At 46.7% G+C, this 27,694-nt stretch overlaps 1 protein-coding gene across 2 annotated transcripts; it reads right to left on the reverse strand.

Moving 5' to 3' along the window:
• Window positions 1-1,132: 1,132 nt before the first annotated feature.
• On the reverse strand, window positions 1,133-27,419 carry SMYD1 (SET and MYND domain containing 1). Of its 2 annotated transcripts, XM_075150515.1 has the most exons (10): window positions 27,232-27,419; window positions 17,743-17,919; window positions 16,839-17,052; window positions 14,998-15,128; window positions 13,052-13,090; window positions 9,942-10,134; window positions 6,217-6,309; window positions 4,850-5,013; window positions 3,120-3,288; window positions 1,133-1,651 (listed from the first exon to the last, which is right to left on the reverse strand). In XM_075150515.1, exons 1-10 carry the CDS (start codon window positions 27,366-27,368, stop codon window positions 1,493-1,495), a joined length of 1,476 nt encoding a protein of 491 aa, XP_075006616.1. In that variant the 5' UTR covers window positions 27,369-27,419; the 3' UTR covers window positions 1,133-1,492. The 2 variants fall into 2 exon arrangements, with proteins under 2 accessions (XP_075006616.1, XP_075006615.1); XM_075150514.1 differs by lacking the exon at window positions 13,052-13,090 and having other exon boundaries at window positions 27,232-27,392.
• Between the last annotated feature and the right edge of the window lie 275 nt (window positions 27,420-27,694).

Here is a 27,694-nt window from a genome sequence, read left to right on the forward strand (position 1 = left end):
TCTCACAACCACTCAAAGCTGATCAGGATGTCGGGAAAACACCACCAGTGCCTCCTCACCTCCTCCTGCAACCCCAAAATGTGCCACTAAGGGACCAATTTGTCCTCATGTGCATGTCTCCCATGACTCCTGTCTCCTCAGGGAAGGTTTTCATGCTATAGGTCGACATTGATCCTCATGCTAGGAACTGAACCAATATGGATTGTCACACTAGGCGTCAGATGGGCACCTCATGGACAAATGGAAAAGCCTAGCTCAACAGCTCCGAAAAAGCAGATGTTGGTCTCCAGTGAACTCACCTTAGATGTGGAGAAACATAAGCAAAATCACTGAGAAATGTCAAAGAGGAGAAGCCCTGGTTTTGTTTTCTTGCTATGCTGTTGAGGAGCAGGTAGGGGATTCTTGAACAAACCATCCCTTTTCATCTCTTGGCTGCCACTGAAGGTATGGAGCAAACCAGTTGGGTTTTGAGATAGACCAGTTGGATTTTGAGATAGATGGGCAAACAGCAAAGACCTTTTTTTATTTAGAAATCCAACCATTGCCTTTAGACTCTTCATTGGCTCCATTGGCTGCCCACTGCCAGCTGCTCCATTGACTATCCCTTTTCTGCTCAGTGTAAAATAGATTAAGCACCTGTCTAAGCTGAAAGGCAGGTCCTGAAAGGCATCAGAACCCCCAACTCACCCTGAAGGTGAGCAGAGGTGGATCCTTGTCCCTGGAAACTGCTTGTTCAGTGAGAGCAGTCCACACAGCCAGTGCACCACACCAGTGCAACTGGCTTCTGGCACAGAATCATCTCATATCCATCTGCTGCCATCACTGCAGACATTTTCTGATTTTAACTAAGGATTCTAATTAATTTATCCTGATGTAGGAACTCCACTTAATCTCACTTGCAAAGTGCCCACAGTTTGATGTTGCACCTGTGTCAGCTGCAGAATCATTTTTCATCAGTTTTTCATCAGAAAAATGCCACTTTACACAAAACACCATCTGGGGCTCTTATTCAGTTTGCGCTCAATGCCCACAGGCATACATGACACTTTTTGGAACCAGCTTCCCAATTCTACTGTCCCTTGGTCAACCGCTCATGGACGTCATTGGAAAGAAATGATGATTACAAGGAAGTGATGGGAAAAAAACACTTGGGAAAAAATCGATTAAAATTTAACCAAGGACTTCAGGATCAGGACTCATGTAGAGACAAACAGGTTTCCAATAAGAATGTAAATAATTTTATAACAGGTCTTTTTGCATTGATTTTTAATGCTAGTGGTAGAAAAAGGATGTTGTTTCTGCCAAGATCTCCTCTGCTTTGAGCCCTCAGAATATTTTTCAGCACTCTCCCCCAGTGGGTCCATGCTGTCAGATTGGTGCCACTGGAAACAATCCTTATGGATACATCACATTCCTATATCACATTCCCCACGTTTGGAGGTGCCACAGGCGATGTTATCCCACAGGCATGAATGTGTGCCAAGCTCGGGATTTATTCCTTCTTATGGAAGAGGCTTGGTGAGGTCTCATTGCTGGGTTCAGGCATGACTTGAATCTTTTGGTTTTTGAGGGCAGCTTCCCTCATCTTGTAATACATGAACTCATTCTGCTGGAACATGCGCAGCTCCATCTCCGTCTGGACACGCATGACCTGAGGGATACAACAGGTTATAAAACCTGTGACGCAGGGGATCTTGAAGCAAGTGAATAAAGCACTGCCTAAAAATGGAGACTGTCCTTCAGGGATGTCCTAGACCATGTAATGACTGATGCAGTTTAATCTACCTGGCCCACCAGCAGGACCAAAGCTGACTAGACACAGATATCCAGTTACTTTCTCAAACCCGGTTACCTGTGTACTGTGAAGGTGACGAAGGCATCAGCCCTTCCTGCACCCAGCTCTTCTGCAGGCTGCTGGGAAGCCTCACGCTCCCAAACCTGACGCAGGACCTAGAGGCGATGCTACGCGGAGCCAGGGAGCGAGTGCGCTTCCCATCCGTACCCTGGGCCTGACCCCCGGTGTCACCCGTCACCGGGGTGGGAGTCACCTCGTGTGGGAGGAGGCGGGAGAGGAGGAGGGGGATGCTCAACCCCTCTTCGACCACGTCACAGTTGCACCCCCTGCATCCCAGGATTCACCATGAGCAGAGTCATTCCTGGTGCTGCGTTATGGCAGAGGCTCAGAAGGGATTTTAGGAAATCTTTTTACAGCTGTCTGTGAGCTTATTCAACCCTTGGTTTAGGAGGACAGAGACAAGCACGTGCCATATATCCACTATGTTCCTCCTGAAGTAAGTGGGAAGGGAGATACAGAAATGGAGGTGCTGGGGCCTCGCCCTCTGCTATATATAAGGAAACAGTCGAGAGACAGGTTGGCTTTAGGTACTAGATACTCATTTTTTCTGATGATATAAAATTGCACTAATAAAGGTTATAGCTCTGCTATAATGGGGACTAAGACATCATTTGGTATCGTGTAATTTTTTTGGCTGATAAAGGAGAATGCTGTAAAGCCAACGGGTCACATCAGGTGAGTTAAAGGCTAAAGAAATGATAGATCCCCAGCTGCAATTGTAAATAGTTCATCACAGCTGAGCAGATGTAATTCCCTGGGATCTGCAGCTCTTGACACTAAGCTAGGACATACATCTATCATTTGAGGAAAAAATACATTGCAGCTCAGAAGGACTGGGGAGTGGTAAATAAAGACGAACGGACACCGATAAAGAAAATCAGTTGGTAAACTGGGAACATCCACCACACATAATTTGATATAGGCAAATTGTAATGCCACCCAGCTGAGAGCAGAGCAATCAGGCTGCTTGAAGAATGGGAGGCTCTGTCCTTGGGCACAGCAGTTTCAAAGAAGATTCAGGGGCTCAGAGGCCATTTTTAATGTATGTCCTGGTGCAGGATAAAAACTATTTTCAGGGATAAAAATTTCCCATAGGAAGGGATATGCATTTCCCAGCAGACCGTAACATAATCGAGAGAAAACCACAGCACTAGTAAGTCAGTACTTGATGCATCTCTCAGCTCTTATGGATGGGTTGTTTCTACAGCTTGAATGTAATTTTTCCCAGACAGACAGCAGAGACAACACAGGAGGTGACACCTACCTCCAAGTCTTTGGTAATTGGGTGGGAAGGTCCATGGGTTATCAGGAGAATGGCATAGGCTTTACAGATTAAGCCATGCCCGGCTTCAATGAGACCAGCATGCCAGTGAGTCACTCCTGCCCGCATCATGGCCATCCCCAGCTGTGCGTTGTTGGGATGGTATATTTTCCTGGAAAAACATTGAGTAATTTTAGCTCAGGAAAGATCTGGGTTCCCGGATGTTTGTCAGTGATGTGATATGTTTGCCAAGAGCAGACTGTTTGCTCAAGTGAGGAGCCTATTGCATTCGGTGCCACTGACATGTGCAGCCCTTCTTAGAAAGGGGCAGGCATGAGTTACACAAGGACACGAGTTATACGAGGACATGAGTTGTTGTGAAAGAGGATGAATGACCTGCAAACGGGGCAAACTGGACACCTGGGTTGGAGAATGCCAAGCTCTGTCATTCCACATTATTTTGGCACAAACAAATCCCAGATCTGACCCTACAGGTCAGACAGCACCAACTTAACTTTAGATGCTTAATGAAGTGCCTAAATTGAGAATGTAACAACCATCAGCTTCTCATTCAAAGTGGGGAGAGAAATGAGTGGTTCCAGAAACTCCAGAAATGTTCACCTCATCCCCTGGAGATGCATCCTTGCCTCCAGGGACTGTAAGATCGCTCCCCAACAGTCAGTACCCACGTGGCCAAGATGAATCCTGGCCTCTACATCCAACTTTAGAAGCACAGGCAGAGTTAGAAGCTGCTTGGATTTACCTGAAAACCTGTCTTCCAGGGCTTAGTTGGCATATTGAATTGGCAGATCTTAAAGCAAGGAAGGAAATTACTGCAGTCCTCACTCTGGACTGAAAAACTGAGGAACGGGGAGGGCAAGCAACTTCCTCTGTGTCATTCAATTAGGCCAGTGCCAGGGCTGGGACATGAAGTGGCTTCTCGGGCTTGCAAGTCAGGGAGGTGACTGTGTCACCCCTCTGAAAAAGAACAAAATATCACAGGCCTTTTGGGGTAAAACTGACCAAAAAGACAGGTAGTGGGTATGAGATACTCTCAGCAGGAGGGTGAATGAGGTGATGAAATGGGCTTTTCTCTCTTCTCTATGGTTTCCATTACTTTTTAATTTTTTTTTTTTTTTTGCTATTTAATACTCATCAGTCCTGTAGTAAAACCTCGGTAATAATAAAGTACATCATTTTTACTGTGAAGTTTGTCCTGGATCTATGTGAACTAAGCCTGAATTTCTTTATTCTCACTGAGCTTTTACCACAAGACTTGTGCATACTAATTAGCCAAGACAAAAATCCATGTATTATTCAAGAGTGAAGGGATATCTTGAGTGACAGCCACTTGACACAGTTTCGCTTTTCTCTGCGACTTCCCCTTCCTGCAGGGTGCAGGGGAACAGACCATCTCCTCAGTGACAGCCTCTCTGTCCTGCACCCAGGCTCTGTGTCTTGCTACCAGGGCTGCCCTGAGATGCTTCTGAGACAAAACAAAGAGGCTAATGAAAGATGTACCCAAACCATTTGCCAGTTCAGTAAATCAAGGTGTTTGGGAGCTCTTGTGCATTTAGGAAGGGGTCCCCCTCTGCCTGGTGATATAATCAGGTCCCAATCTGAATGCCAGCATCGCTGCCCTGATGGGAGCAGACTAAGAAAATTATTCCTATAACACACTGACTAACATTGCATTACCACAGAGAGCTGCCAAAAATAAGGCACAGACATACAGGTAGCCGTCCACCATTCTCTTGGCGTAATCAGCTGCTTCCTCAAACATCTGGAGGTAGGAGAGCACCTCGGAGGCAATGCTGAGGATCCTCAAGAGGTAGATATTCGTGTCCCCCAGCACAGGCTCCTGTTTCTTCAGGCACTCGCGGCACAGCTTCACGACCTGCGCCCGGGGGAAGCAGGGAGAGGAAGGGAAAGTCAGAGCACCTTCGGCGTCAAAGGTGCCACACCAAAGCCCTGTGGGCTGCATGGTCCATACCAGTCCTAGAAGCCAAGTCAGCCTCCGTGAAGGTTGAGGAAGATAGGATTTGCTTTTATTTGTTGAAAAACATCAGTCTAGCAAAATGATTGGTGCTCAAATCTTCCTCTCCCAGGGTTACATTCATAAAACTGGTGAGGAAAAAGTGATGTCTACTGTTCAGGAGAAGAATGACCCCAGGAGGTTGGGTTTTGTCAGAGACCAAGTGCCTAAAGGACTCTTACACCCCAACGCCATCCACCCAACCTCCTACAAGCACCTGATGCAGTGAATGCTCTTAATGACTCCACGGGGCTGGGACACCCAGCTGCATTGTCCCATGCCTGTCTGCTCAGCTGTATCACAGCTGCACCTAGCCCTGACCCAACGTCCAGATCTCCGCTCTGGGGGACTTCAGCGTCTTCCCAAAGTAAGTTCAAACCCAAAGGCTGTTGCTCAACCTGGAGTGTTTTCCTGAAGCTGTTACACTCTGAAGAGAACAATTAAATATTTTCTGGGTCAGCAAAAGAGGGAGAAAGGAAGAAGTTACTTGAGCTCTCTCATCCTTTGCCTTTGTGGCCTGTGCTCCAGGTGGGACGTGGATCTCCCACACCACACACCCACCCTCAGCACCCGACAAATGGGCAACATGCAGGAGCCAGGAGGTGACGAGGAGATCAACACAAGCAAACATAGCCCACAGCTTGATGTGGCAAGTCTCCTGACTGTCCTGTCCCTCTCCCAAACCCACTGTCCTCCTTTTTATGAGGCTACCTGGCACAGCTGACTCATTACACTCGCCCTGTAACTCATGGTTTTTGCCCAGGAGGCCCTTGGCTCAACATCTGTGTCAATCAGAGGTGCTGGAAGTCACTTGAATCTTCTTTTATCATTACTACGAAAGAAATCAGTCTGGGATGTTGTCTCACACCGTCGTGCTTTACAGAGGGCAGAAACCAGTGTCAGCTTTTGCAATTTGAGCTGCCAAGAGGGCAGGAAGCACATGGGGATATTCAGGTTACAGCAATGGGGCTTTGTTTCATCCTTAAATCACCGAGTAGAGAGGGACAAGACCTGCTTTCCCTGGCAGCGCATATACAAGAAGAGAGCAAAAGTACCGGGACTCACTTCGTGGTAAAGTCCCTCCATGCGAGCCTTGTTGATCTTCTCCAGCGTGTCCTTGGAGAACTGGATGACCTCCTTCACCGTCTCTGCAGAGGGCTGTTAGAAAAAATGGTGAGGAAAACGCACTGCCTGACGCATGCCAAAATACCCTGGTTGAAGGGATGCTTGTTCCGCAGTCTGGGAACCCAAATCAGCTCAGCGAGATGCTTCCCACATCACTCGCTACCTTCCTACCGCTGGCTGTATATCCCAGCATGAGAGGAAATGGCCTCAAGTTGCGCCAAGGGAGGTTTAGACTGGACATTAAGGAGAAATTTCTTTACTGAAAGAGTGGTCAGGCCTTGGAACAGGCTGCCCAGGGAAGTGGTTGAGTCACCATCCCTGGGAGTATTTAAAAGACGTGTAGATGAGGCGCTTAGGGACATGGTGTAGTGGGTATGGTGGTGTTGGGTTGACGGTTGGACTCGATGATCTTAGAGGTCTTTTCCAACCTTAATGATTCTATGATTCTATGATTCCAGCGTGCCTCCTCAGACCTGCCTAAGACTGGGCTGAAGTGGTCCTGCTACCAAATGAGGTGAAGCTCCTGCTGACTGCAGCAAGAGTTGCTCATCAGGGTCTTGGGCATGTACATCTGGCATGCATAACTGGGTTCCTCGAGTCTTCCCTCCACTTCTCTCCTCTGGGAAAGGGACAGAACTGACCCTGCAACTGGGAGGTCTCACAAGACACCAAAGAGGCTGTGAAAGCCACCAGTTGGCGTGTATCAGGTGCTCCTAGTGCAGCTGCTTGAGATAAATGAGGCTTTTGAATGAGAGATGGGTGGAATAAGGACAGGAAAGATCACTGAATTTTACCCGCTCTGAGAAATTGTGTCATTAGGTCCAAACACCATAAGATGGTTGACCTCAGATTTCAGTTGCATCCAGAGGGTGAAATGTGTTTTCCCACACACCTCAAAGAAGTTGGGATTTCACTGTGTATTTGAAGGCATGATGTACATCTAGGCGTACCTGATAAAACACTAACCAGCTCCTAATTAGCTGCCTCCTCTCCTTCATTTAATGCTGAAATATAAAATTCGGATATCCAGCACCACCATTTTTCTGAGCCTTTCAAATTTGCATTTTCAAACTATTCTAGGTATCACGACCTTCTGTTTCGTAAATGGGAAATCTGAAATCAGCCCACAATCGCCTGACTCCAGAAGGCTGCAGGAAGAGTCTGGTCTGGAGACACACAATAGAGCCAGAGCGCAGGCATGTGCCCAGCAGCCAGGAAGGACCTCTGGGTGCGGATCAAAAGCAGACCCAACGTTGCAACGAAGGATGCAAAGATTTGGAGTCAGGACTGTGGGACTGTCCTGTTGTTTTTCTCCCACACCTGGTCAATCAGATTTTTGAGGAATCTGTGAAATTCAGCTAGTTGGGAAAAGCTCTTGAAAGCTCAGTATGGAAGGAAAACCGGTAGCTTTCCAGAGCTGTATACCCCCCATCTATTTATGGATACGTATGTATATGTTATGATTTATTATTCTATATTATTAGACTGAAGCTATCATAGCTAATCAGATTTTGGCAGCTGTTTGAGCAGCACGCCGGGTGTCCTAGCGCGCAGCGCACGTTCAAAGGCAATGTTAACGTCAGTGCAAATCACATCACTATACTGTCTGAGTAAAGACTCCCAGAATAGGTACTTTAAACAGCACTTCCACAGCGGCTTTGTCTAATAAAAATCCTCTCTTGCATTCATTAGAGCCCTAAGCCTGTTGCCATCATAATGGCAACAATGGGAACTTTGCTACTATTTGGAAGGGGTGAAGGACTGGAGGTCAGAGCGGCTGTTGAGGATGGAAGCTGTCAATCTCCTTATATTCATAGTGCTTTCTCCACGCAGCTGTGAGCGTTGCCACTCTCAGGCAAGCGAGCCTGAATTCAGAAAATGCGATACAGCCGGCAGCGAGCAGACGTGCTCTGCGGGTGAGGTCAGTCTGGATACTTATTGTCTGTGGATGGAGTGTATTTTTAATAGCTGAAATCATACACCTTGCATAGTTACAGGCTTTTTCTATACAAGCACTTCAGATTGTAGAGGACATTTACCAAAAGTGCATGTCTTCCCACTGCATGCTGCAGAGCACCTCTAATGCTCATGAAAAGGGGATGGTGCATCTCACTGCTCAGTCAAGGCTTAATAGCAGGTGTTGAATGAGAGCTGAAATTTTTTTATGCCGTCCACTGGAGGAGGTGTTCGAAAATATTTCTACAGAAAGTCAGACAAAAACGCTTCCGCATCAGAGGACTGAGCTCTGGGACAGCTTTACATTAGAAGCGGGGAGTTTCAGTAGTCAGGATGAGTTTTAAGATGAAGCTTGATAATTTAGTAATGGGATTATAGCAGGGTCTTTTGCACTAGCGGGGAACTTGACCCAGCAAGCAAAGGGTCTCCTCTAGTCCCATGTCCTATCTCCCATGGGAGGTCCCTGATATCAGTTCAATCCTGTTTCTCCAAACCTTTCTCAAAGAGAGACTATTGCTCTGCAATATCCAGCCTTTCCAGACTGCCACTGATATAAGAGAGTCCTCATGGGACTGAGCTTGGTTTTCTGGTAACTGTGCTGAGCTGGAGGCTGAGGGTTTTGTACTCGTTCCCAGGAAAATGCAGCTCGCTGGGTCTCTCCTGCTGGTAATGCTGGTCTAAGAGGTCACAGTTCCTCTTCCCACCTTTGCTGTTTGGTCCTGCCCCACATCAGCCCCTGAACTGTACTGGTTCCTTACATGACTGGTCGATAGTGCAGATAATGACTTGATAATACATTCAAACGCTCTTGCCCTGCCTTCCCTTGCCTTCCCTTATACGCTTTGTAAAGCTTGCAGGATTAGAAACCTCCTAAGCTAACACTGCCACAGAGGACAAAAAACATGAGCAATTATATCCTTGGGCAGAGGAACCAAAAAGAAACTCTTGGAGCTACCAGCATGCTCATAAACTGGAGACGCTGGCCAAGCAACACATCCCACGGCTGACAGCAAGACACAGACTTACACCCTCCCACTCGATGACTTGTGAGACCTCCAAGGAAAACACAGATTACTTAAAAATGAACAGTCAAACATGTTAATTCTTCACAGTCGTTCTGCCCACAGCAACCATGCACAAAAGTCAAGGGATGGTACAAACTCCCTGTGACAGGCTTTTGCAAGGAGGGACTGGAAGTTCAGGCTTCCCACCTTCCTGGAGCCAGTGTGATGGTACACGTTTTACAAACCATACAGCTTCAGCAGCACTGGTCAGTCCTGTCACCGTGAATCACCTGCAACACATTTTCCTTTCTGCTGTTCGAAGCTTTGATTCCCTTTCAGTTCCTCCAAAAAAGCCACAATCTAAATGCCAGCATTTTTCTCAGCTCTAGACCTAATTTTCCAATATTTTAGTATTCTGCCCGTTGATGGACTTTTGTGGGCTTTTTTAAATTAAAAATTGCACTTACGTAGCATAATAGGGATTAAACTGGCCTTGCAATGGCTTGAATTGGTGTTGTGCTCAATCAAGGTTCAGTTCTGTTCTCATTTTTTACATTGGCACTAGTCAGGCTTCTGCCAAAATCTGACTCTGTTCCTATTGAGAGTGTCCCCGGGCTGAGGAACCGCGGTCACAGAGATACGCAGATGCCTTGGCGGAGGAGACGCAGCCGCCTCTGGGTTCGGACACAGCAGGACAAGCCATACCTTGCTTCCCCCCTCCTTCACCGCCAGCATCAGGTCATCCTTGACCTGTTTCTTGCAGTGCTCGCAGGCGCAGTCGAAGTAATACTGCTTCTTCAGCTGCTTCCGCCGCTCCTCGCTCACGTTGAGGAAATCCACGTAGGAAACGGTCAGCTCGTCCCCTGGAGAAATCTTGCTCAGTGCCCGCAGCTCGATCCTGAGCGTAAAGGAGAGGAGATGTGGATTTGGAGAAGCAGCAGAAGCAAAGGTGCAGCCATAGAGCCGTCAGGGACAAATCCTGCGACCTGCCCCTGCCTTGCAGAGGTGAGCCCTTGCCCTAAGGTACTGCGTTAGCTCTTCAGGGAGGCAGCGGTCTGGTTAAATGAATACAGAGTAAAAACACGGTCACAGCAGTTTCTCCTGCCTCTCTGCAAGTCCCTGGCAGGGATACGTAAGGGTGCTATAAACAGCTTACAGCCCCATTACTTTACCCAGATGGGGGCTGAACCTAGATATAAACTTTTATTATGTTGCAGGAGATCTCGCCAGAAGAAAACCCTGAGACCAGAAATACCCAACAAGCCTTGCAAAATGCTGAGTTTGGACTTTGGGTCTTTTTTTAAGTACTGCTTTGCATGCGACCCGCACATCGCTGGCTAGACTCCCAGATCCTGAGCTGTGCTGCTTTCGGTATCGTTTTCACTCTGAAAAGTTAAGACAAATTCCCTCTGGGTGCTGGGTAAGAGATGCCCTCACCCTGTTCATGCATCTCTACATAAAGACTTAGAAACAATTCTCTGGAAATAGTCTATTTTTTACATAGCCCATTTGATCTGATATTGCTAATATTAAACACAAGGAAATCGCCAGTCTCTGTTACTAAACCAAAACCCACAGCAAATCCTTAATGACAGGCTTTTGGAAAGCCAAATCTTTGCACCTGCCTTTCTCTCATGTCTTTCCCTGCAAAAGGTTTTAAATAACATGGACACTCAAAACTATTCCCTTGCTGTTTCACTCTACAAGCTGAATCTCCCAGTTACTCTGGGCCACCTCTCAGCCATGGGGGCTGGACAGTCACAACTGGCTGAAGAATTTGGCCAGAGTGAGAAAAACCTCCATCAAATACCAATTACCAGGTGGTGCTTCTGAATCCATCTACTCCCCCATCTCCTAGTGACTCTACCCACGGTTAGAAGCAATTCAGTTGAGACTGGTGACCTTGGGCTCTCTGCTCAGACCAGTTAGTTGGTTAAACGTATTTTTGCAGCTAGGCATACTTATGGGTTATCAAAATGACCCATGGTCTGAGCTCCCACCCTACCATCGCACTACAGTGTGGTACATCAGTCCTGGGACTCCCTCACCACGGGCAGCGTGTGCCTCGATCATCCTCCTGCTGAGCCCAACGGCGTGTTTGATGTACACGCCTGCCTCAAGATGGACCTGGGGGGCACCTCCTGGCTTCCACCGGAACACGAGGGACTTTAGATGGGACCCAGTGAAGGTCTCACCAAAGGCATAGGTGGCATAGAACCCAAAGGTCTCACCAAGTGCATTAAAAGTAAGTCTTTTGGGGAGGACATGACTTTTTCTGACATGATTTTTTCTGTGTGATCATATTTCTGCAAAGGGATTGTAATTCCCTTGTAATTCCCTTGTAATTCCCGTTACAAGGTCTCAGCACCAAGGCTGTAGCTCTGAGCCTTTCAGCTGTGCTAAAGCTCCTGTGAAAACTACTCTGTGAGGCTGGTCTTGACCTTGGCTGGGTGTTAGATCATATCAACAGCATATTTCATACAAAATTCATCACTAAACATGCCATCATCACAAAGGGCAGCTATTAGTTATGTCACAACCACAGGAAAATGCCAGCCAGAGAAAAGTGCAACCTGCTACTCCAGGAGAAAGTGCATGAAAAAGAGCAATTCCCATCAGAAAGGTTTACACATATAAACATTCCTGTTCGGACTTAATGGGATCCTCGTTAAAGTGAGTCATGCAACCAGAGAAGCAAAATCAAGTCTCTGACTTTTATGATGCCCCTGATAGCCTAAGCACCGTAGGTATATTTTAAGCAGCCATCCCTTGTGTGGAGGGGATTGATAGTGTTTAGGATAAGCCTGGAAACACATGGCATATTTTAAATGCTATAGTTAAAGAGACACTCTCAGCTGAGAGCCCCCCACGGAGCTTGTCCCGTGCTCTTTCCCCAGTGTCTGCCCCAAGCACCAAGGACCTTGAAAGACGCACGCAGAGGCACAAGTGAGTGCCCGATAGCTCAAAACTCAACTTGCCCCAAAATAGCACCTCTAATCAGAAATGAAACTCATTTGCCCGTTTTCATGGTCCTATCTATAATGCACCAAGTAAGCGTCAATGGTGAAGAGGAGAATTTCAAAAGTATTTCACGTCTTATTTGAGGAAATCATGTGTTTGCTTGAAATTAAAGTTTAAAGACAACAGTGTCCCTTTAACAGGACTGACTATAATATACCAAGCACAGTGAGCTAAGCAGAGAACTTCTCTTTTTTTTTGCACATTTTAGTGATTTCTTTAGATTGGATCAGGTAACAGTGGCATCATTAAAAGGTAAAACATTAATTGGGTATTATGATAAAAAAGGATGAAACCTGCATCTCGGTATTGCTACTGTAGTCAACGCATTCAACGGGCACTGTTTGTTGCAGAAGAAACGTGGACTATTTAGTACGTCAGTAATGCAATCATTTCTCATCTCCTAATACGCAAGGTTTTATTTTGGGCCGTACAAGATTAGCGAGACCTTGTTGTGACTTTCACACTCTTGCTGTAGTCAGGGGAGGAGAGAGGAGAAGTGGAGAGGGGAAATAATGACGGAGGAAGCCGAGGGAGAGGGTGGGAAGGCAGGGAATTCACTGTGGGGGAGACAGTCACAGTATTACCACTATCATTTTAATTTACTACAAAATGCAGAGTTAAGTGAGGTTTGGGTTTAGTGGGGCTTTACACAAGGGAGGAGTTCAGAAAAGAGGGAAAGTGACATTTTCTGCAAACAGAAGGAGCCCCTCGGGACTGTTTGCAGCTTTTCCGTTAAACACGGGCATGAGGGGAACAGGGCAAGGGGAAGGACAATGCTTTCAAGATTGACCCACCTCATCTGTGTGTGGAACATTGATCTTACAGCCTCATGACTGAAAGACAAAACAAACATCTGCAGTTTACACAGGTACAAGCACAATGAAAAAAGAATGGGTGCACGGTGTAGAGCATCGGGACATCGTCCTGATGGGGGACAAGGGGGTTCCTGGCACCTGGCTCATGTCTCACTGGATGTGGAGCTTCGCTTTGGCTATGTAGCTGCCATAACTGAATTGCCCATGGCTGGGACACAGTGGATTTGGGGGAGAGCTGTCCTGCACTATGATTTTAGGAGTGGTCTCAGCCCGCGGGTGAGCAAAACCTGCTTCTGATGTTTGGCAGGTGCAATAGGGTTAGTTACCCTGCACAGAAAGATCTCCACCGCCATCAGTAGCCACGCTCTCTAAAACATAGCTTGAAATGGAAACCAGACTGGGATATCAGCAACAAGGATGGTCCTCAAGTCCGGTATTGTGCCCTGAACGCTGATAGAGAGCTCAGTTCCCACAACGGGGGCTTATCACCAGCTTTCCACAGAAAGACAAGAAACCTTCATAATTAACTGACCAATTGTACAACATAACCAGATGGTCAAGGTTTAAAGTCAGTAACAGGATATATGTGGGAACTTCAGCAAACTACCAGGCAAACAAAATGCCATTCCTCTACTTACCACCCAGAAACCCAGACTCTCACTCCTAGTTACCTCCTCCACTTCCCAGGCTGGTTGGAGCGGCTCTCCATCATCCCACTACGGATCTGATCCAGGGCAACTGGATATCAGAGCACAGACTCCAATGGGACTTTGGATCAGACCCTATTTCCCACCAAGGTAACCATCCTAATGCAGTTTCGTTTTGTCTTTGCTCATTTACCAGCTGCTTGATAAATGCTGGTGTGGTTTTATCAGGTAAAACCAGCAGCGAGAACTGGAGTGCACAAGCAACGTGTTAGTTAAAAAGGGGGAGGCTGGGGAGGTTAACTTATAGCACTAAAGCTTGGTGAACATGGAAATTTATAAAATCTTAAGACCAAGCGGAAAATTTGGATGAAATACTGTAGCTGTGCAGCTTTTGGCAAGCAGTTTCCCATAGTTAACGTTTTGCACATGATGCAACTTGCTGGATCAGCAGCGGTTTATACCTGTTCTGGCCTGGGAGGAGGCTGGGAAGAGCAGAGCATCCCTCCCGCGGGCTGCCCCGAGCACTGACAGCCGCAAGCTCCACTCCCAGCTCTGCTGAAACATCCCTGCATTTCCCACTTCATCTCTTTCCATCTCACATGTCCCACAGAAGTTCTCTTACAGCACTTGGGTGGGAACGGGGAATGCACAGCAGCTTAGGGCATCCTGCACTCGCACGTGACTCGGTTTGCAGATAACAGTCACAATTGTCATTAAGATCCCATTGCTAAAGAGTTAATCAGTGATTAATAGAGATGGTACACTCTCACAAAGATGAGGGTTGTGTTAGGAGCAGTTATAAACGCATCAGCAGATAGTGATACACAGCTGATTGCAAGATTCGGTTCTGAGAAATTCTTGGACTGTGGACTCGGTATAATCTTTAATAATTTATTAACCGTAATTGTTCCTTAACTATTTATAAATAAAGCCTCAGTATAAGGGGTGGTCTAGGCAGCCACTTAGTACTTCATCTGCCTTTTTTGAGTCACAGAAACCAGGGAAAAATTCTTTGCTGGTTCACTGGATTTGGGGTCAAATCTTGTGTATTTGTTTAGTGCATCAGACAATATTTTTTAAAATAACAATAATGAGAGAGGAAACAGCTCCTCTTTAGAAAGAAAATCCTGATTTTTTTTTGTTTCTGAGCTGGAGAAGGAAACAAGAATGAATAGATTTTCTGGGGCAGGGATCTGACACTGTGGGGTTAGCAGAGTCTGCCGAGTTGCCCGTTAGGATGCACCCCCGCTGCGCCCGAGGAAAGAAATATCCACTCACTTGCCGTTGTTGAAGATGACGGTACAGTTGGGCCAGCAGTCATGGTTGGCCTGGCAGAGGTTGGGGAAGATTCCCACACCAACAGCCTGCAGTCCTCTTTGGTCACTGAGGGTAAAGCCGTTGCAGCTGATCTAGTCCCAAAACATAGGCAGGAAGAAGCATTAAGGGAGAAAAAGCTGAACAGCTACATTCAGGATTTCCCAATTCCCGCTGATGCTTTCGAAGAGGTATATCTCCAGCATTCCATCTCCAAACTTTAAGGAGAAGGGAGGAGTGCCTACGAGATTATTGCAGAAAGTAATTGTAGAAACAACATCTTTAGCTGGGATAAAACATCAGAAGAGAAGCAATGCAGGACTCATGCAGATGGACGAACTCAGAACAAAACAGCTGAGTAAATGCTGCAGAATATTTGCTGTTAGTATTCATTTGGGATGTCTAAGATAAATTTGGTTTGACCACGCATTGGTTTCCTTATACTCGCTTCCTGCAAATAATTCAGAAAAAGGTCACAGGAAAATTAATTTGAGGCAATTCAGGCAGAGCCTAGACAGAAAGCAAAGTTCACGCTTATTAAAACAGGTATCAGTTAGAAATTAACCTTGAGAGCTGCATCCAACCTGGTCATGTTTGCTGGGTGGCCCACAGAGATTATAAAAACCAATTAGTACTCTTTGTTGAGAGTCCCAAACAGTTTTCAGAATGACTACTTTTGGGTGACATATATGCCAGGAATAAATTATTATACTTATCTATATGGTACATTATTAATCACATATGAATGGAACAGTTTTTAGTCGCAAACATAAACAAAGGAAACATTTGCAAAGAGAAAATGCGATAGCATATACCAAAGGAAATAATTAACTCGGCTGCTAATTATTTTACTCTGTTAATAGTTTTATTTCCTTTCTTAACTGATTCTGTACTTTGCATGTACTTCCTTACTTCTGCATGGGCAAGTTATGTTGGTCACTAGCGCACAGGTCTCCCTGTGCCCAGTGGACTGGATTTTCTTTGCGGGGTGGGTACGAAAGGATGCTGGGTGTCCTCCCTGCGCTGGGGCTGGCAAAGCCAACTTCTCCGCCCCACCAGCCATCGGCAGAGGTGGGAGCAGAGCGTGCGTCTCCGCTCAGCTCACCCTGGCCCCTCAGGCAGTGTTGCCAGCTGAGGGGTTAGTGCAGTTCGGGATACTCCGACTTGTACCAGGGCTGGGGGCAGAGCAGCTCAGCCTGAACTGGCTTCTGGGAATTTCCCTCTCTGCTACAGTGAGAACAAAAATTTGTAGTTACCAAGCTAGTAATGGATATTATTAAATATATTTAGTATATTTTACATATTTTTATAAAAAAATATATTTTTATAATATACCTGTAAAAATGTAATGTACACAATATATAATAGACATTAATGTATATACTAAAACAGATCTGCTATATTCAAATATATTCTAAGTATATTTACTAAAAATATATTTAAATAGATTTTCTCAGCTCTCCCAGGTGCAGAGAGTTGCCCAGCGGGACTTGTGATGACAATGCAGCACCGACGGTTGAGCGTGCCACTTGCCTGCATGGTTGGACAGATAAAAGGTTTCAGACCTTGCCCTTGCCGTGCCTCAGTTTCCCAGTGTCAGTGCAGAAGCGATGCAGATGGGGAATGCAGCAGTATTCAAACCACCTGCAGCAAATGCCAGTCTCGGCTATCCCAAACGCTATGGCCTCTTAACGGCAAGAGAGGGATGAACTCGCGCATCCTCAACTTGGGCCAGTTGGAGACTTTCTCCAAGGAGCTGGCATTAAAAACAGCCCCCCGTTTGCTGTCCCACCCCTCCGACATACCACTCCAAATATGTGGGAGATGTACTGCATGCCAAACTGCTGGCTCTGGGGCGGCCAAAACTCGAGGAAGCTCTCCACGTCAGCACGGAGCTCCTTCTTCTCCTCCTCGTCAAAGCTGTCCACATGGTTCTGCAGGTCATCGATGGAGACCAAGCAGCCCTCTGCCAGCCCGCTGCCTTCCCTCTCTATCTTCCACATGATGCGGGCAGCCAGCCTGGCCAGGAGAGAGCCCCAGGCGTTAGCACCACCACCCAGTGCAAGGACAAGGGCTGAAGGGCCATCAAAATTAATTTAATTAATTTCACGGGTGGGAAATAGTGTGCAGACAGACCGAGACAGGGTCAGCATCAGATGGCTGATGGCTGGTCACCATCCACAGGCTTTTGAAGGGAAGGGAGACAGACGCAGGGTTTTGCCCCGGCATCTATGTTCTCATCTGGAGAAGTGCTACAGACCCCCAGGTTCCCAGCCCTTCACAACGGCTCTCATTTCCTTGGGGATTCCTCTCATTTTCTTACAACGGAACCGGGATGTGAATCCAAATCAATGTATCATGTAGACAAATTGGGAAGAGCCCACCTCCTCTTCCACTTTTCCACCAACTCCCCACTTTCCCACACCTCCTAAACCACACCAGGCGGGTTTGCCTCACCACGTTCAGCTGCAGTAGAGTTTTTGGGGCCCAGCACCAAAAAAGAAAAGCAGGACCACAACCCCCTCGCACCCCGGATGCTCCTCCAGGTCCTGATCCCATCAGCTCAGGGATGCTACTGGCCTTTCCCAAACTGTCTCCCACCTGTCCAAATCAGGCCACCCAGCTCTTCCTTGCCACCCTCTGCAGGGATGCCCTGTCCTCTCCCACCATCCCCAGGCTGCCGGCTCAGCCCCCGGGGCCAGCTCTCACCTGATGTTTTCGGTGGGTGCCTTGCCGTGCTTCCTGATGGCGGAGCACTCGTTTTTGTGGTTCAGCCAAGCCGCTCTCTGGCAGGTCCGGTCGCAGTAGTAGGCGAACTTGCACTGGCCGCAGCGGTGGAGCCTCTCCTGTCGTTTGAAGCAGGTGTGACAGACGACATGCGTCAGGCTGGAAGGACAGAAGGACCCGTTAGCTCAGACCCCTGGCTGTGGGGTGGGCTGGCTGTAATGCCAAGTTTAGGGAGCAGTACTTGCCTTTATGACCACCATAAGATTTTATTAATAAATCCAGGGGATCATTCATCTTCACAAGGCTGGTATGTTGCTGAGCTGAGAACATCAATGATTTAGTGCTGGCCAGTGGCGCAGAATATGCCACCGATGGGGATGTTGTTAAACATTAAAGATAACGAGCACAGTGCCTGATGTGAGGATGTGCTCTGCTCTCAGGGCATGAAGTCCTCCCTGTCCAGTCCAGCGTCAGCTTTAGAACTGTGCTCTTTAGGCCACTTAAAGCCTTCCTGCAGATGGGCTAGCAATGCAGATTTCTCCTCCAAATCCAACAGCCTGACGTGTCTTTCTCTGGTGCCAGCAGCAATAAGTGCTGCTCGCCGGCTCTTCCTGCTCCTGGCTCTGTGGTTTAACTAGTTGAGAGGTTACCGGGAGTTAAATGGTCATGGGAAAACTGGGAAACACCTTTCAAAAGGAGCAGGGTTCAAAACAGGATTTCCAAGACGCATCCTACAATTGTATGTATGTAACTATAACCAAGGGCTGGGGGTGGGGGGAATATATCAGAGGATACTAATGAAGAAGTCTAACCTGATACCCTCCCTCCGAGAGTGTCCAGCGTCCCGGACCAAGAGGAAACCTCCCCCGTGTGCCCCTTTCACACGTCCAGCTGCTTGCTCCTTCATTGGGAAGAAGGGGGGGACACTTCTTTGATTTCCTGCCCAAACAATTTTGGGACTTTCCCCTTGCTGTTAGAGAAGGCTTTTCACTGCCTGACTTGGTGTCCCCAGCTGTCTGCTTCACCAGGCAACTGCCCATTTTACTTCTGCCTCCAGCCAGGCTCGACAGTACGGGAGAATTTAAATTCCTATCACTCAGATGCTGCTGGCTCCAGGAGGGAGGTTCTCATTGCAAAAAGCTCGCTGACCACAGAGGCTTCATTACCAAGGGAACATTATCATCATCCACAGCCCATAGTGGGGAAACTGAGGCACAAGGAAATAAAAAATATATTGATGATCACACGAGGAGGCTGTGGGAATCAGACCCACAGCTGCAGAGTCCGCAGCCCCAAGACTGTCCTGCCTCTCCACTATACAGATATATATTTAAACATACATATGCATATTTATATCTATCCCAGTACACTTAAAACGCACTTTCATTCCTCTGGCACTATTGCGTGAGCTGCTGACACAATCCACTCCGTGCCTTGGCTCTTGCAGGATGAAGAGAGCCATCGATTTAAAGCAGAGGGCCCTTGATGTAAAGCAGGACAACCTGCAGCAGACAAAACCACGGGTAAAAATGAGGTTTGGAAAATGACAGTGAGTAGTGCCGGTGCGTGGGAGGGAGCCCGACGCAAGGTAAACACCAGGGATGTGGCAGGGGGAACACGTGTCCGGGAAGGGGGATGCATCCAGCTCCATTAAGTCAAATGAAAGTGCTGGGAGCTGGTGAGAAATGCGAGGCTGTGCTCTGTCAGCTGTCAAGTCAGGGGGGCAGAGAGGGGCAAGAGAGATTACGCTCCTTGTAAGGCAAAAGAGAGCCAGAGAGCTGATAAAACCCACGTGGTTACGTCGTGCCGGGAAGCACAGGGAGATATCTTGTGCAGGGAATGGGGGTCCCTCCCGCCGCCTGCGTGCTTTAAGGGCAGTCAGAAAATGAAAAGGCAGTTAAAGAAGTTGCCCTGTAAAGAGAAGTGGCAGGTTGGAGGGGAATATGGTGCAGAAAAACGCAAGTCCTCAAACAGAGGCTTGTCTCCCCCCAGCTCTCTCTCTGAGAACAGAAAAACATTGAAATGTTGGCTTTGCATTTTGCTGTTTATTGCATAAGGTGTCCAGAGTTTCCAAAGCAAACCCAACTGGTGGAACTTACCACCAGCCCTGGAAAGCTCTCGTTTCTGAGGAGATGCAGAAATGCACAAAAAAAAGTTACATGAGACTTCCTGAGGAGGCAAAAGAACAGTTCTTGTGGTATTGAAACTGCAGACACAATTACTCATAGGTAATCTGACTGGCAGGTATAAGAAATACCACATCTCTCACAAAACCCTTGTGGGATCCTCCACGCTCAGAAATGGTTTAAAAGAAGAACTGGATTTATTGATAATGTGCGTTACCAGGACTCCAGAGGCCTGGGCTCAACTCTTGGTGCAGTAAAAAAATCAGAAGACACAAGTATTTGAGATTTATTGCCTAAATCTTCAACAAACGTTGCTCAAGCACTGCCTGACCCTGCAAGCATCTAAATCCTCCAGATGCCCCTAGGTAGTCATGCAAACTCCTGCTGTCTCAGAGGAGCTCAGAGCTGGACGCCTCGATGGCAAAGTGGGGCTCTCCCTTGGCCCCAGGGCTGGACCTTATGACAGGCTCTGATACCATCTGTCCTGGAGGTAGACAAGACCGAGGACACCAAAGGCTTGCAGTGGTCCACAGTCTCCCCTGTCATCCCCTCTGCAATGGTTAAGGTCCCCCAAGGACACGCGGAGCAGCAGGTTAAACCCAAGTCTCTCAGCCTGTGGAAATCTCTGATCTATAAAGCCTCCTCCCTCTGACCTAGAAAGTGTTTAACACAACCCAAAATGGCTCCAGGTGGTCCAGATGAAGCTTCCTCTCCCTGTAAAGAGAGCAGCCCATGCCCACATGGTCAGGACGCTGCATGGCCAGGCAGCACTGAAGAGAAGTTTCTGGAGAGATGTTTGGTACCTACGCAGGAGCCCTGAAGGTTTGAACCCTTAAAAGACCCGGTGCTCAGCTTTCCTTGCTTTAACACAGGGACAATACAACGGCTTTCTGCTGCATCGATGTACACCATGGCCTCTGGGATGATCTCTGGCCATTCATTCACTGCCATCTTCCACACATAGTGAGAACTTCTGTTTTTTCACCTTGCCCAAAAGAAGGATCTTTATTAGCACAGTGGTTTCTCCTTGCCAGCTCAAGGATTTAGGACTGACTTGGAGGGCAGGTGCCACTGACTGACTCACTAGATGACTTTCTGGGGAGTCTCAGGTTTCCTTGGCCTCTCATCCAAGCGTCAACCAAGCTCAACTCTCAGGGACTCATGAGCTCTGACGTTACGTAGATGAGATGCACAGCTACTATAACCCTGGACGTAGCTACAGTCACAAAAGCACTGATTCAATGTGCCAGCCAACAAATGCAAGAGGTGACAGAGCACTGTCAACTAAACCATGGCTCCTGCAAGCATGGCTCTCAGTGAAAGCAGAAGAAACAAAGAGCTCTTGTGACTGCTTGGATTGGATTCAGAGGGATTAAGATCTGTTGGATCTGCCAGGACAGAGGGCTGAGCACTGCCACAGGAAATATATTAACCTCATCTCTGAGACATGCACAACCCAAACATCTGCCAATCATTTCCCATCCAGCACCCACAGCACCTCATTCACTGATCTGGAAAAGCACGGTGAGATGGCTGTAGTGCAAAGGAATAAAAGGAGCATTTCATTGAATAGCTAATGGGCATGGTGAGAAGCTCACAAACTATTTAATATGAGTTTATGCTATTCTGCACATGACAGATGACACACACAGACAACCTAACTTACACCTAAGTCCACCTGCTTCATATTTATTCTTGGTTGGCTAGGCATCTCTCTCCTCAATGTCCTACAGAGGAAGGCATAAGAATAGCCTAAGATGTAGGCAAAGTCCACTTGGCTTTCGAAGCAGAGTCTGTAACACTTCAGCCTAAGGAAATGCACCTACTCTTTCAGCAGTGAAAGGAAAAGGGAGGTATTCAATAGTTGGCTTCTACTGAGGATACCTATAATGGTGAATTATTAGCATAAGAATAGTTTTGCTCCTTTAAAAAAGGGGGTTGGAACTTAGTACTTTTATCTTCAAAATGTCAGGGATGACACATCCTAGTTTGCCTGATTTGAGTGGAGGATTTATTTTAGACTAATTTTAGACTATCTTACTTTTAGTCTTTCATCACAAGCTTTCTCAGCCTCTTTTTAAAGAGGTGTGGGTGTGGTTTCCTTTAAAAAAGCTAGGTTTTCTCCCAGGTTTTATTTAAGCTTTCAAACAAATGAGATAACAATAAAAAATCAAACCCCAGAAAATTTTATACAATGTGAATATGATCACATTAGTTGTCAGTTTTTATTGGTATTAACTCAAAGAATTTGCTTCCACAATATTCTCAGAGTCATACTGTTATGGAAAATTTTGCATTTCTTATATCCCTAGGTCATCCCAGCTACAATAATGGAGGTCCCCACATTTCCCTTGGAAAATGCTTTGGGCCTGCTTCATACATGAAAAGGAGTGCAAAAATTGCATGATCTCAAGTTTTTAGCAATTTGCAGATCACTCATCAAGCAGATCTTCAGGTGATCTTGGCTTTCTACCACATGACACTGTTTGCCTTGACTACCGTCTCTCAAATCCCACTGCTTAAAGAGCAAACCATCTCTTGATGAAGGGTGACAGAGATATATCAGGCATCGTAGGAAATGTAAACTCTTACAGGCTTGAGAGCCAACTGACGTGCCAGAGAAGAAGGTCACATACTGTACACTGAGCCCCGGCAATGGGAATGCCATCGTCCTGAGGGTGCCAGTGAGGAAAGGAGACCTGGGATCTTCAAAGAGAAAGTAAAGAGGGAGGAGGGAAGGATTAAACCCCAGCACATAAGCAGAGCACTAGGGAAAGCTTCAGTGAGAGGTAACGTCAATGGGGAATGCACAGAGGCTTTGCAAATCAAAAAAATGACCCCAACAAAGGCAAAGAATCCCTTGAGAAATATTTCCAACCTTCTGCATCTATTTTAGGGCAAAGCAGTTCTGACACTGGTGTTTTCTGAGTGCTATTTCAGTTGATAACAGCAAGGCTGATTCAAACACAGATCAGAGAGTGTGTCTGCACTTCATCCAAACAGCAAAATATTGGAGATCACACCGAGTCCTGCACCGCCCTTCAATCAGTATTCACCGCCTCTCTAAACAGCTGGCTCTAGTTCAGGTAGAAGTAACAGGCTTGATGCAGGAGTCAATGCCAGGTAACCACTGTGTTAAGCAAAAGGTTATAGAATCATGGAATCATAGAAGGTTTGGGTTGGAAAGGTCCTTTAAAGGTCATATAGTCCAACCCCCCTGCAATGAGCAGGGATAGCCTTGTGAGCCATACCCTGGCCTTAAAATCTAAGAAACTATGAGCTGGCTGATGTCTATAGGAACCTTCTTTAGCTTCACTTTGAGTTTTATGTACTTCTGGACTAAAAGTCTCTGGCACCGGGTAAGAAACTGCTGCTCAGATGACCATCATTGGGTTGAAGAGTACAAGCTGTCACCAGCCTTAATGACTTCAGGGACCTTCAGGGACCTTCAGGGTCCCTGTGACCTTCAGGGCTTTCCAGGGTGGGATGCAGTCTGCAGATTTAGACACCTAGATGTGCTCATCTGTACCCTCAGTGCCTAAGTAGAGATCCCATCGAAACACTCAGTGGGGTCTGGAAAGCCATTCAGCTCAAAGGTAGGTGTCTGTGTTCGGTGCACGTTACAGTGCTCCATTGATTGTAACGGGCACTTAGGGCTGGTTTCACTTGCCTGGACATAGGAGCCTATGTTATTTTAGGCTCTGCAGGGACACCCATCTGGCCTCAGAGGAGGCCTGATCCTCGTAAATCCTGTTTTGTACCTGTCAGCCCTATGAGGATGTCTCAGACACCCTGGGGCATCTCAAATGACACTAAACACCTACGCCAGCTGAATCCTGCCCTTAGCTCTATGCAGACGCTTATCACAGACCTTAATTTTGTGTGTCTTAATTTGCAAGCTGAGTCCCAAAGCATACTGCAGGACAAGCCATCACATCACCCTGTGGGTTGGTCCAGTTAAATTGATGGGTCTTACTTACTCAGAGTACGATGGCTGATTATAGAGTTTTGTCAAAGAAAACATTTCTCCTTTTCCTGGCAAAATAAAATTCTCAACACCTCCTCAAACTCAGCCTCCTACTGACAGACAGACATTTGTCACAGTTGGGTGACAGCCTCAGGTCCAAATTACTTTGGCAGTTCCTCACATCAATATAGGAAGTTAAACACCTATAGCAGATAACACAAATTTTTCATTTCATAATTATGTTCTTCACCAGGTCAAATGATGATCAGTTTTTATGGGGCTCCCCCGTTTCTGAACAGTAACACCTCTCGTCTCTTGACAGCTTTGTGCCCAGGCACAAACACAAGCTGCTTTCCATCCTGTAGCGCGGCCACACCAAGAAAACTATGTTGTATCTCTGAAGAGCTGCTCCTACTACTCTAAAAAAGAGACCATCGCTTCGCACATCACACCTAGTCACACAGAGACTGCAGTGTGGCCACTGTAGCAGGATGGACATCCATACAGAAGTTGGTTTCAACAGCAAAATCAGGGGCAGGATTTCAGGGGCTTGGCATCCACACTGGAACCAGACTTCCCAAAGAACTAAGCTCCTCAAAGGGCTGCAAAGTCCAGACCAACTTTTCCAAGTACTCTGCACTCTTGTGCTTCCATGGTGGCCTTTATACACACAGAAAGCAAAGCTCTGTGGAAAATCTGGTCATCTGTTTGGTAGGACCTGAGCTGAAAAATTAAACCTACCAATCATTCACATTGGAATTCCCTTTCCAGAATACACATATACATTGCTTTCAGCAAGAGATGAAGATGCTGAGTGGAATTAGGATGATGGACTCTGGACTTTGGGTTTCCCAATACAGGGTGAGATCCTTTTTAATAGCGTAGGCTCAACACCAGTTTTAGGACCTATAAATGCTTGTTTGTGGGCATGGAAAAACACATGCCTCTTCATTGGACTCTTCATCCACGCAGAGGCAACAGCAAAACAAGGGCACCATGGCCTAGTGTGGATCTATTCTTGCAGGTCCTTCAAGGGTCCAGGCTACCCTCCTTTGATAGCAACCAGTTCAATGGGCGTTATCTGCAATGTAATACCCAGGGATAGCGGTAGAAGGTACCTTCAAAACCAAAGCCCTGTGTGTGTGTGTGAAAAACATCAGAGCAGTTTTTACAAGAAAAATGCATGTTTCCATTATATTTCAGGGCCAGGATATTCCCTGCCAAGCACTAACCAACAAGCATTTAGTTGGCACTGCCTGCTTCGGAGTTTTTGGGAATGCATTTCGTCACTGACATATATAAAGTTCTTTGGGATGAAATGTGCCACGGGAGGGTAAAAGTCCGTTATTATTGCACAGCAGCATGAAGAAGAAGCAGAGAGGTAAGAATGACAGAAGCCATCCCCATCCTCTGCAGCTGCAGAGAAGGGATGTGTTTACCTTACCCCCTTGCTGCTTGGTGTCTGGATCTGCCCTCTGGGAGCTAAACAAACACAGCCTGGGGAAGGAGGGAAGCACATCTCTCCGCATCTGAGGTTTTCTGTTGGAAATCTAAGCCTAAGACAGAGTCTGCAGTCTAAGAGCCGATGTGGTGATAGTTTCTCCCCTTATCTTGCGTTACACAAGCGACATTTGAAAATGCAGTGAAGTTGTAGCTCCTCAACCACAACTGGGCAGCTCTACTCTATGCATAAAGCTCGCAACATTTCACACAGAAGAAAAAAAATTCTCAATCAGCAATCAAAAGGCAAAATGTTTTCAACCGTTTAAAGGATAATTAGGATTTTCAATACGGCATATAGAAGAAAGCATTGTCCATAGGCACTTCCGAAGCAAACAGTATCACAGCAAGATTCCAGCTAGTGACACAAGTGAAACTAAAGCACAAGAGCTAGAAGGACACGTCAAGGAGAGATGCTTTTGTCACTAAATACTGTAATTGAACTCAGGGTTAAGAATTCAAGAACTTAACATTTTAAAATAAAAAGCAACATTTTTAATGTGAGCTCTTGCAATGGCATATTAAAATACAAACTAAGAAGTGTCATTGCTGCTATTGTAAAGATTCATAAACATGTTCACCCACTGACAGTATAAGGGCAAGGAAAAAGTGAATAAAAGACACAAAAAACCTTATTTCCTGCTCTGTCCATTTAATCCCCAATTCTCTGCTATTGCCAGATGACACAGTAGCACAAATCAGCTTCAGCTACAAGATGACGGGATTAAAACAGCAGCATGAGCTCTGCTTGCGCCCCAGACTTCGTTAGCGGAGTTGATTCAATCAGGGAAAGCACAGCTCGGCGGAATCACTCACCGCCCTATTTAGTGTGCAGAACATTCACTGAAGTCACTGGCAGTTTGGGGCAAAAAATGAGTCTTGGGACTCACCACGACACCCTTGAAGAATGCTCACAAATTTCCTAAGCCCAGAATGAAACCTTCAGCTGACATCTAGCTCCTCATATAAAAACTTTAGGCCAAATTCTGACCTTAGTTAGCATATTATAAGGCTGAACAAATTCCATTCACGTCTGAGGCTTTATTCTAGATTTATCCCATGGGAGATTAACATAGAAATTGGTTATTTGTGTCTTTTAGCTTTCAGGGTATTTAGTGAATCTTCCACTGATTTGAAGGGCAGAAGTGGGCACCTACCAGCCACACCGGCAGCGCGGGTTGATCGAATGTTGTTCATCCTTGAAACAAGCAGCAGAAAGGAAAAATGCATTTGCACCAGAATTCAGTTTCTGGCTACATCAGCGTGAACAAAAATTTAAAACCAGTCTCGTGCAAGGGTGAAAGCAGAAACTTGTCTCCAGTTAACTCGGCTAGCTATGAATATAAAATCACTTCAACAGAAACAATATCACTCGCACATCCCCACTAGCTTCTAGTTTGAAGGCAGCGGGCGATGAAGCTGCGTGTACAGCTGGGAGGTGGTACACGTGAGCAGAGCACAATGTAACTCGCTTTTATCACGCATTATACATCAGAGGCTTCAGCAAAGTCAGTCTGAGATTGCTGTACCTGAATTACACTAACGCAGTTCACCGGAGCGTAACATGGGTCCGGTTTTGTGAGGCACTGAATATATGCAACTTTCACCACATTTGGTAAAAGCTGACGGCACCAAGGACCTTGCAAGATCACATCCTGGAAACAGATTGTACCGTATTAAAAGTAAAAAAGCTGATCTGAGCCCTGGGAAGGACATTCACTGGAAGCTGTGAATGCATCTTAAAGAAGTGCTTCTGACTTCCCTTCGCACCCTTCTCTGATGTTGTCCAGACGCTTTCAAGCTTCTACCCGCCCGGCCAGATGAAATTTTACATCGAGATGACTTTCAGTCTGTGTTTTAGAAGTGCTTTTCTCTTACCTATCAAAAACCACGGCAGCGTAGGCTGGCTCCGCAAAGATGACATCCCCAGGCAAGAATTCCTTCTGCGCTTTCAAGCCCCTGCCTTTCCCTTCAGACGTGAACACTTCGACTGACTCCATTCCCCCTTTGGTCATCCCAAGGGACCCCCAGGCTTGGGAAATGGGTATCTCGGAAGCGAGCCAAATCTCCCACCACTCCCGTCAACTTCGACTTGCCGCAAGACCACGCTTATAAAAGGGCTGGCCTCCCCCTCCTCCGGCCGCACCGTTTCCCATAGGAGGGCGAGGGGGTGGGAGCAGGAGAGGCCAGAGGCGAAGATCCTCCACGCAATATTGCCAACCTATGCAGGGAAGGCACGGGGCTGGGACTTCTGCTTCATTAGGAAAACTCCCTCCGAAAACCACGTTTGGAATTGTTTCTCCCAGCCACAAGCAGTTGTATATGTTACGACTCGGATTAA

Source organism: Calonectris borealis, chromosome 4, assembly GCF_964195595.1.
Source record: "Calonectris borealis chromosome 4, bCalBor7.hap1.2, whole genome shotgun sequence".
Taxonomy (NCBI): domain Eukaryota; kingdom Metazoa; phylum Chordata; class Aves; order Procellariiformes; family Procellariidae; genus Calonectris; species Calonectris borealis.

What these genes read in the sequence shown, in the direction of transcription:
- SMYD1 (XM_075150515.1), bottom strand. Translation starts at nt 27,368, where the DNA reads ATGACCAAAGGGGGAATGGAGTCAGTCGAAGTGTTCACGTCTGAAGGG. An exon ending in GCACCCACCGAAAACATCAG is followed by an intron (nt 17,053 to 17,742) that starts GTGAGAGCTGGC and finishes TCTCCTGGCCAG; the next exon opens with GCTGGCTGCCCGCATCATGT. An exon ending in TCTCCCACATATTTGGAGTG is followed by an intron (nt 15,129 to 16,838) that starts GTATGTCGGAGG and finishes TTTTGGGACTAG; the next exon opens with ATCAGCTGCAACGGCTTTAC.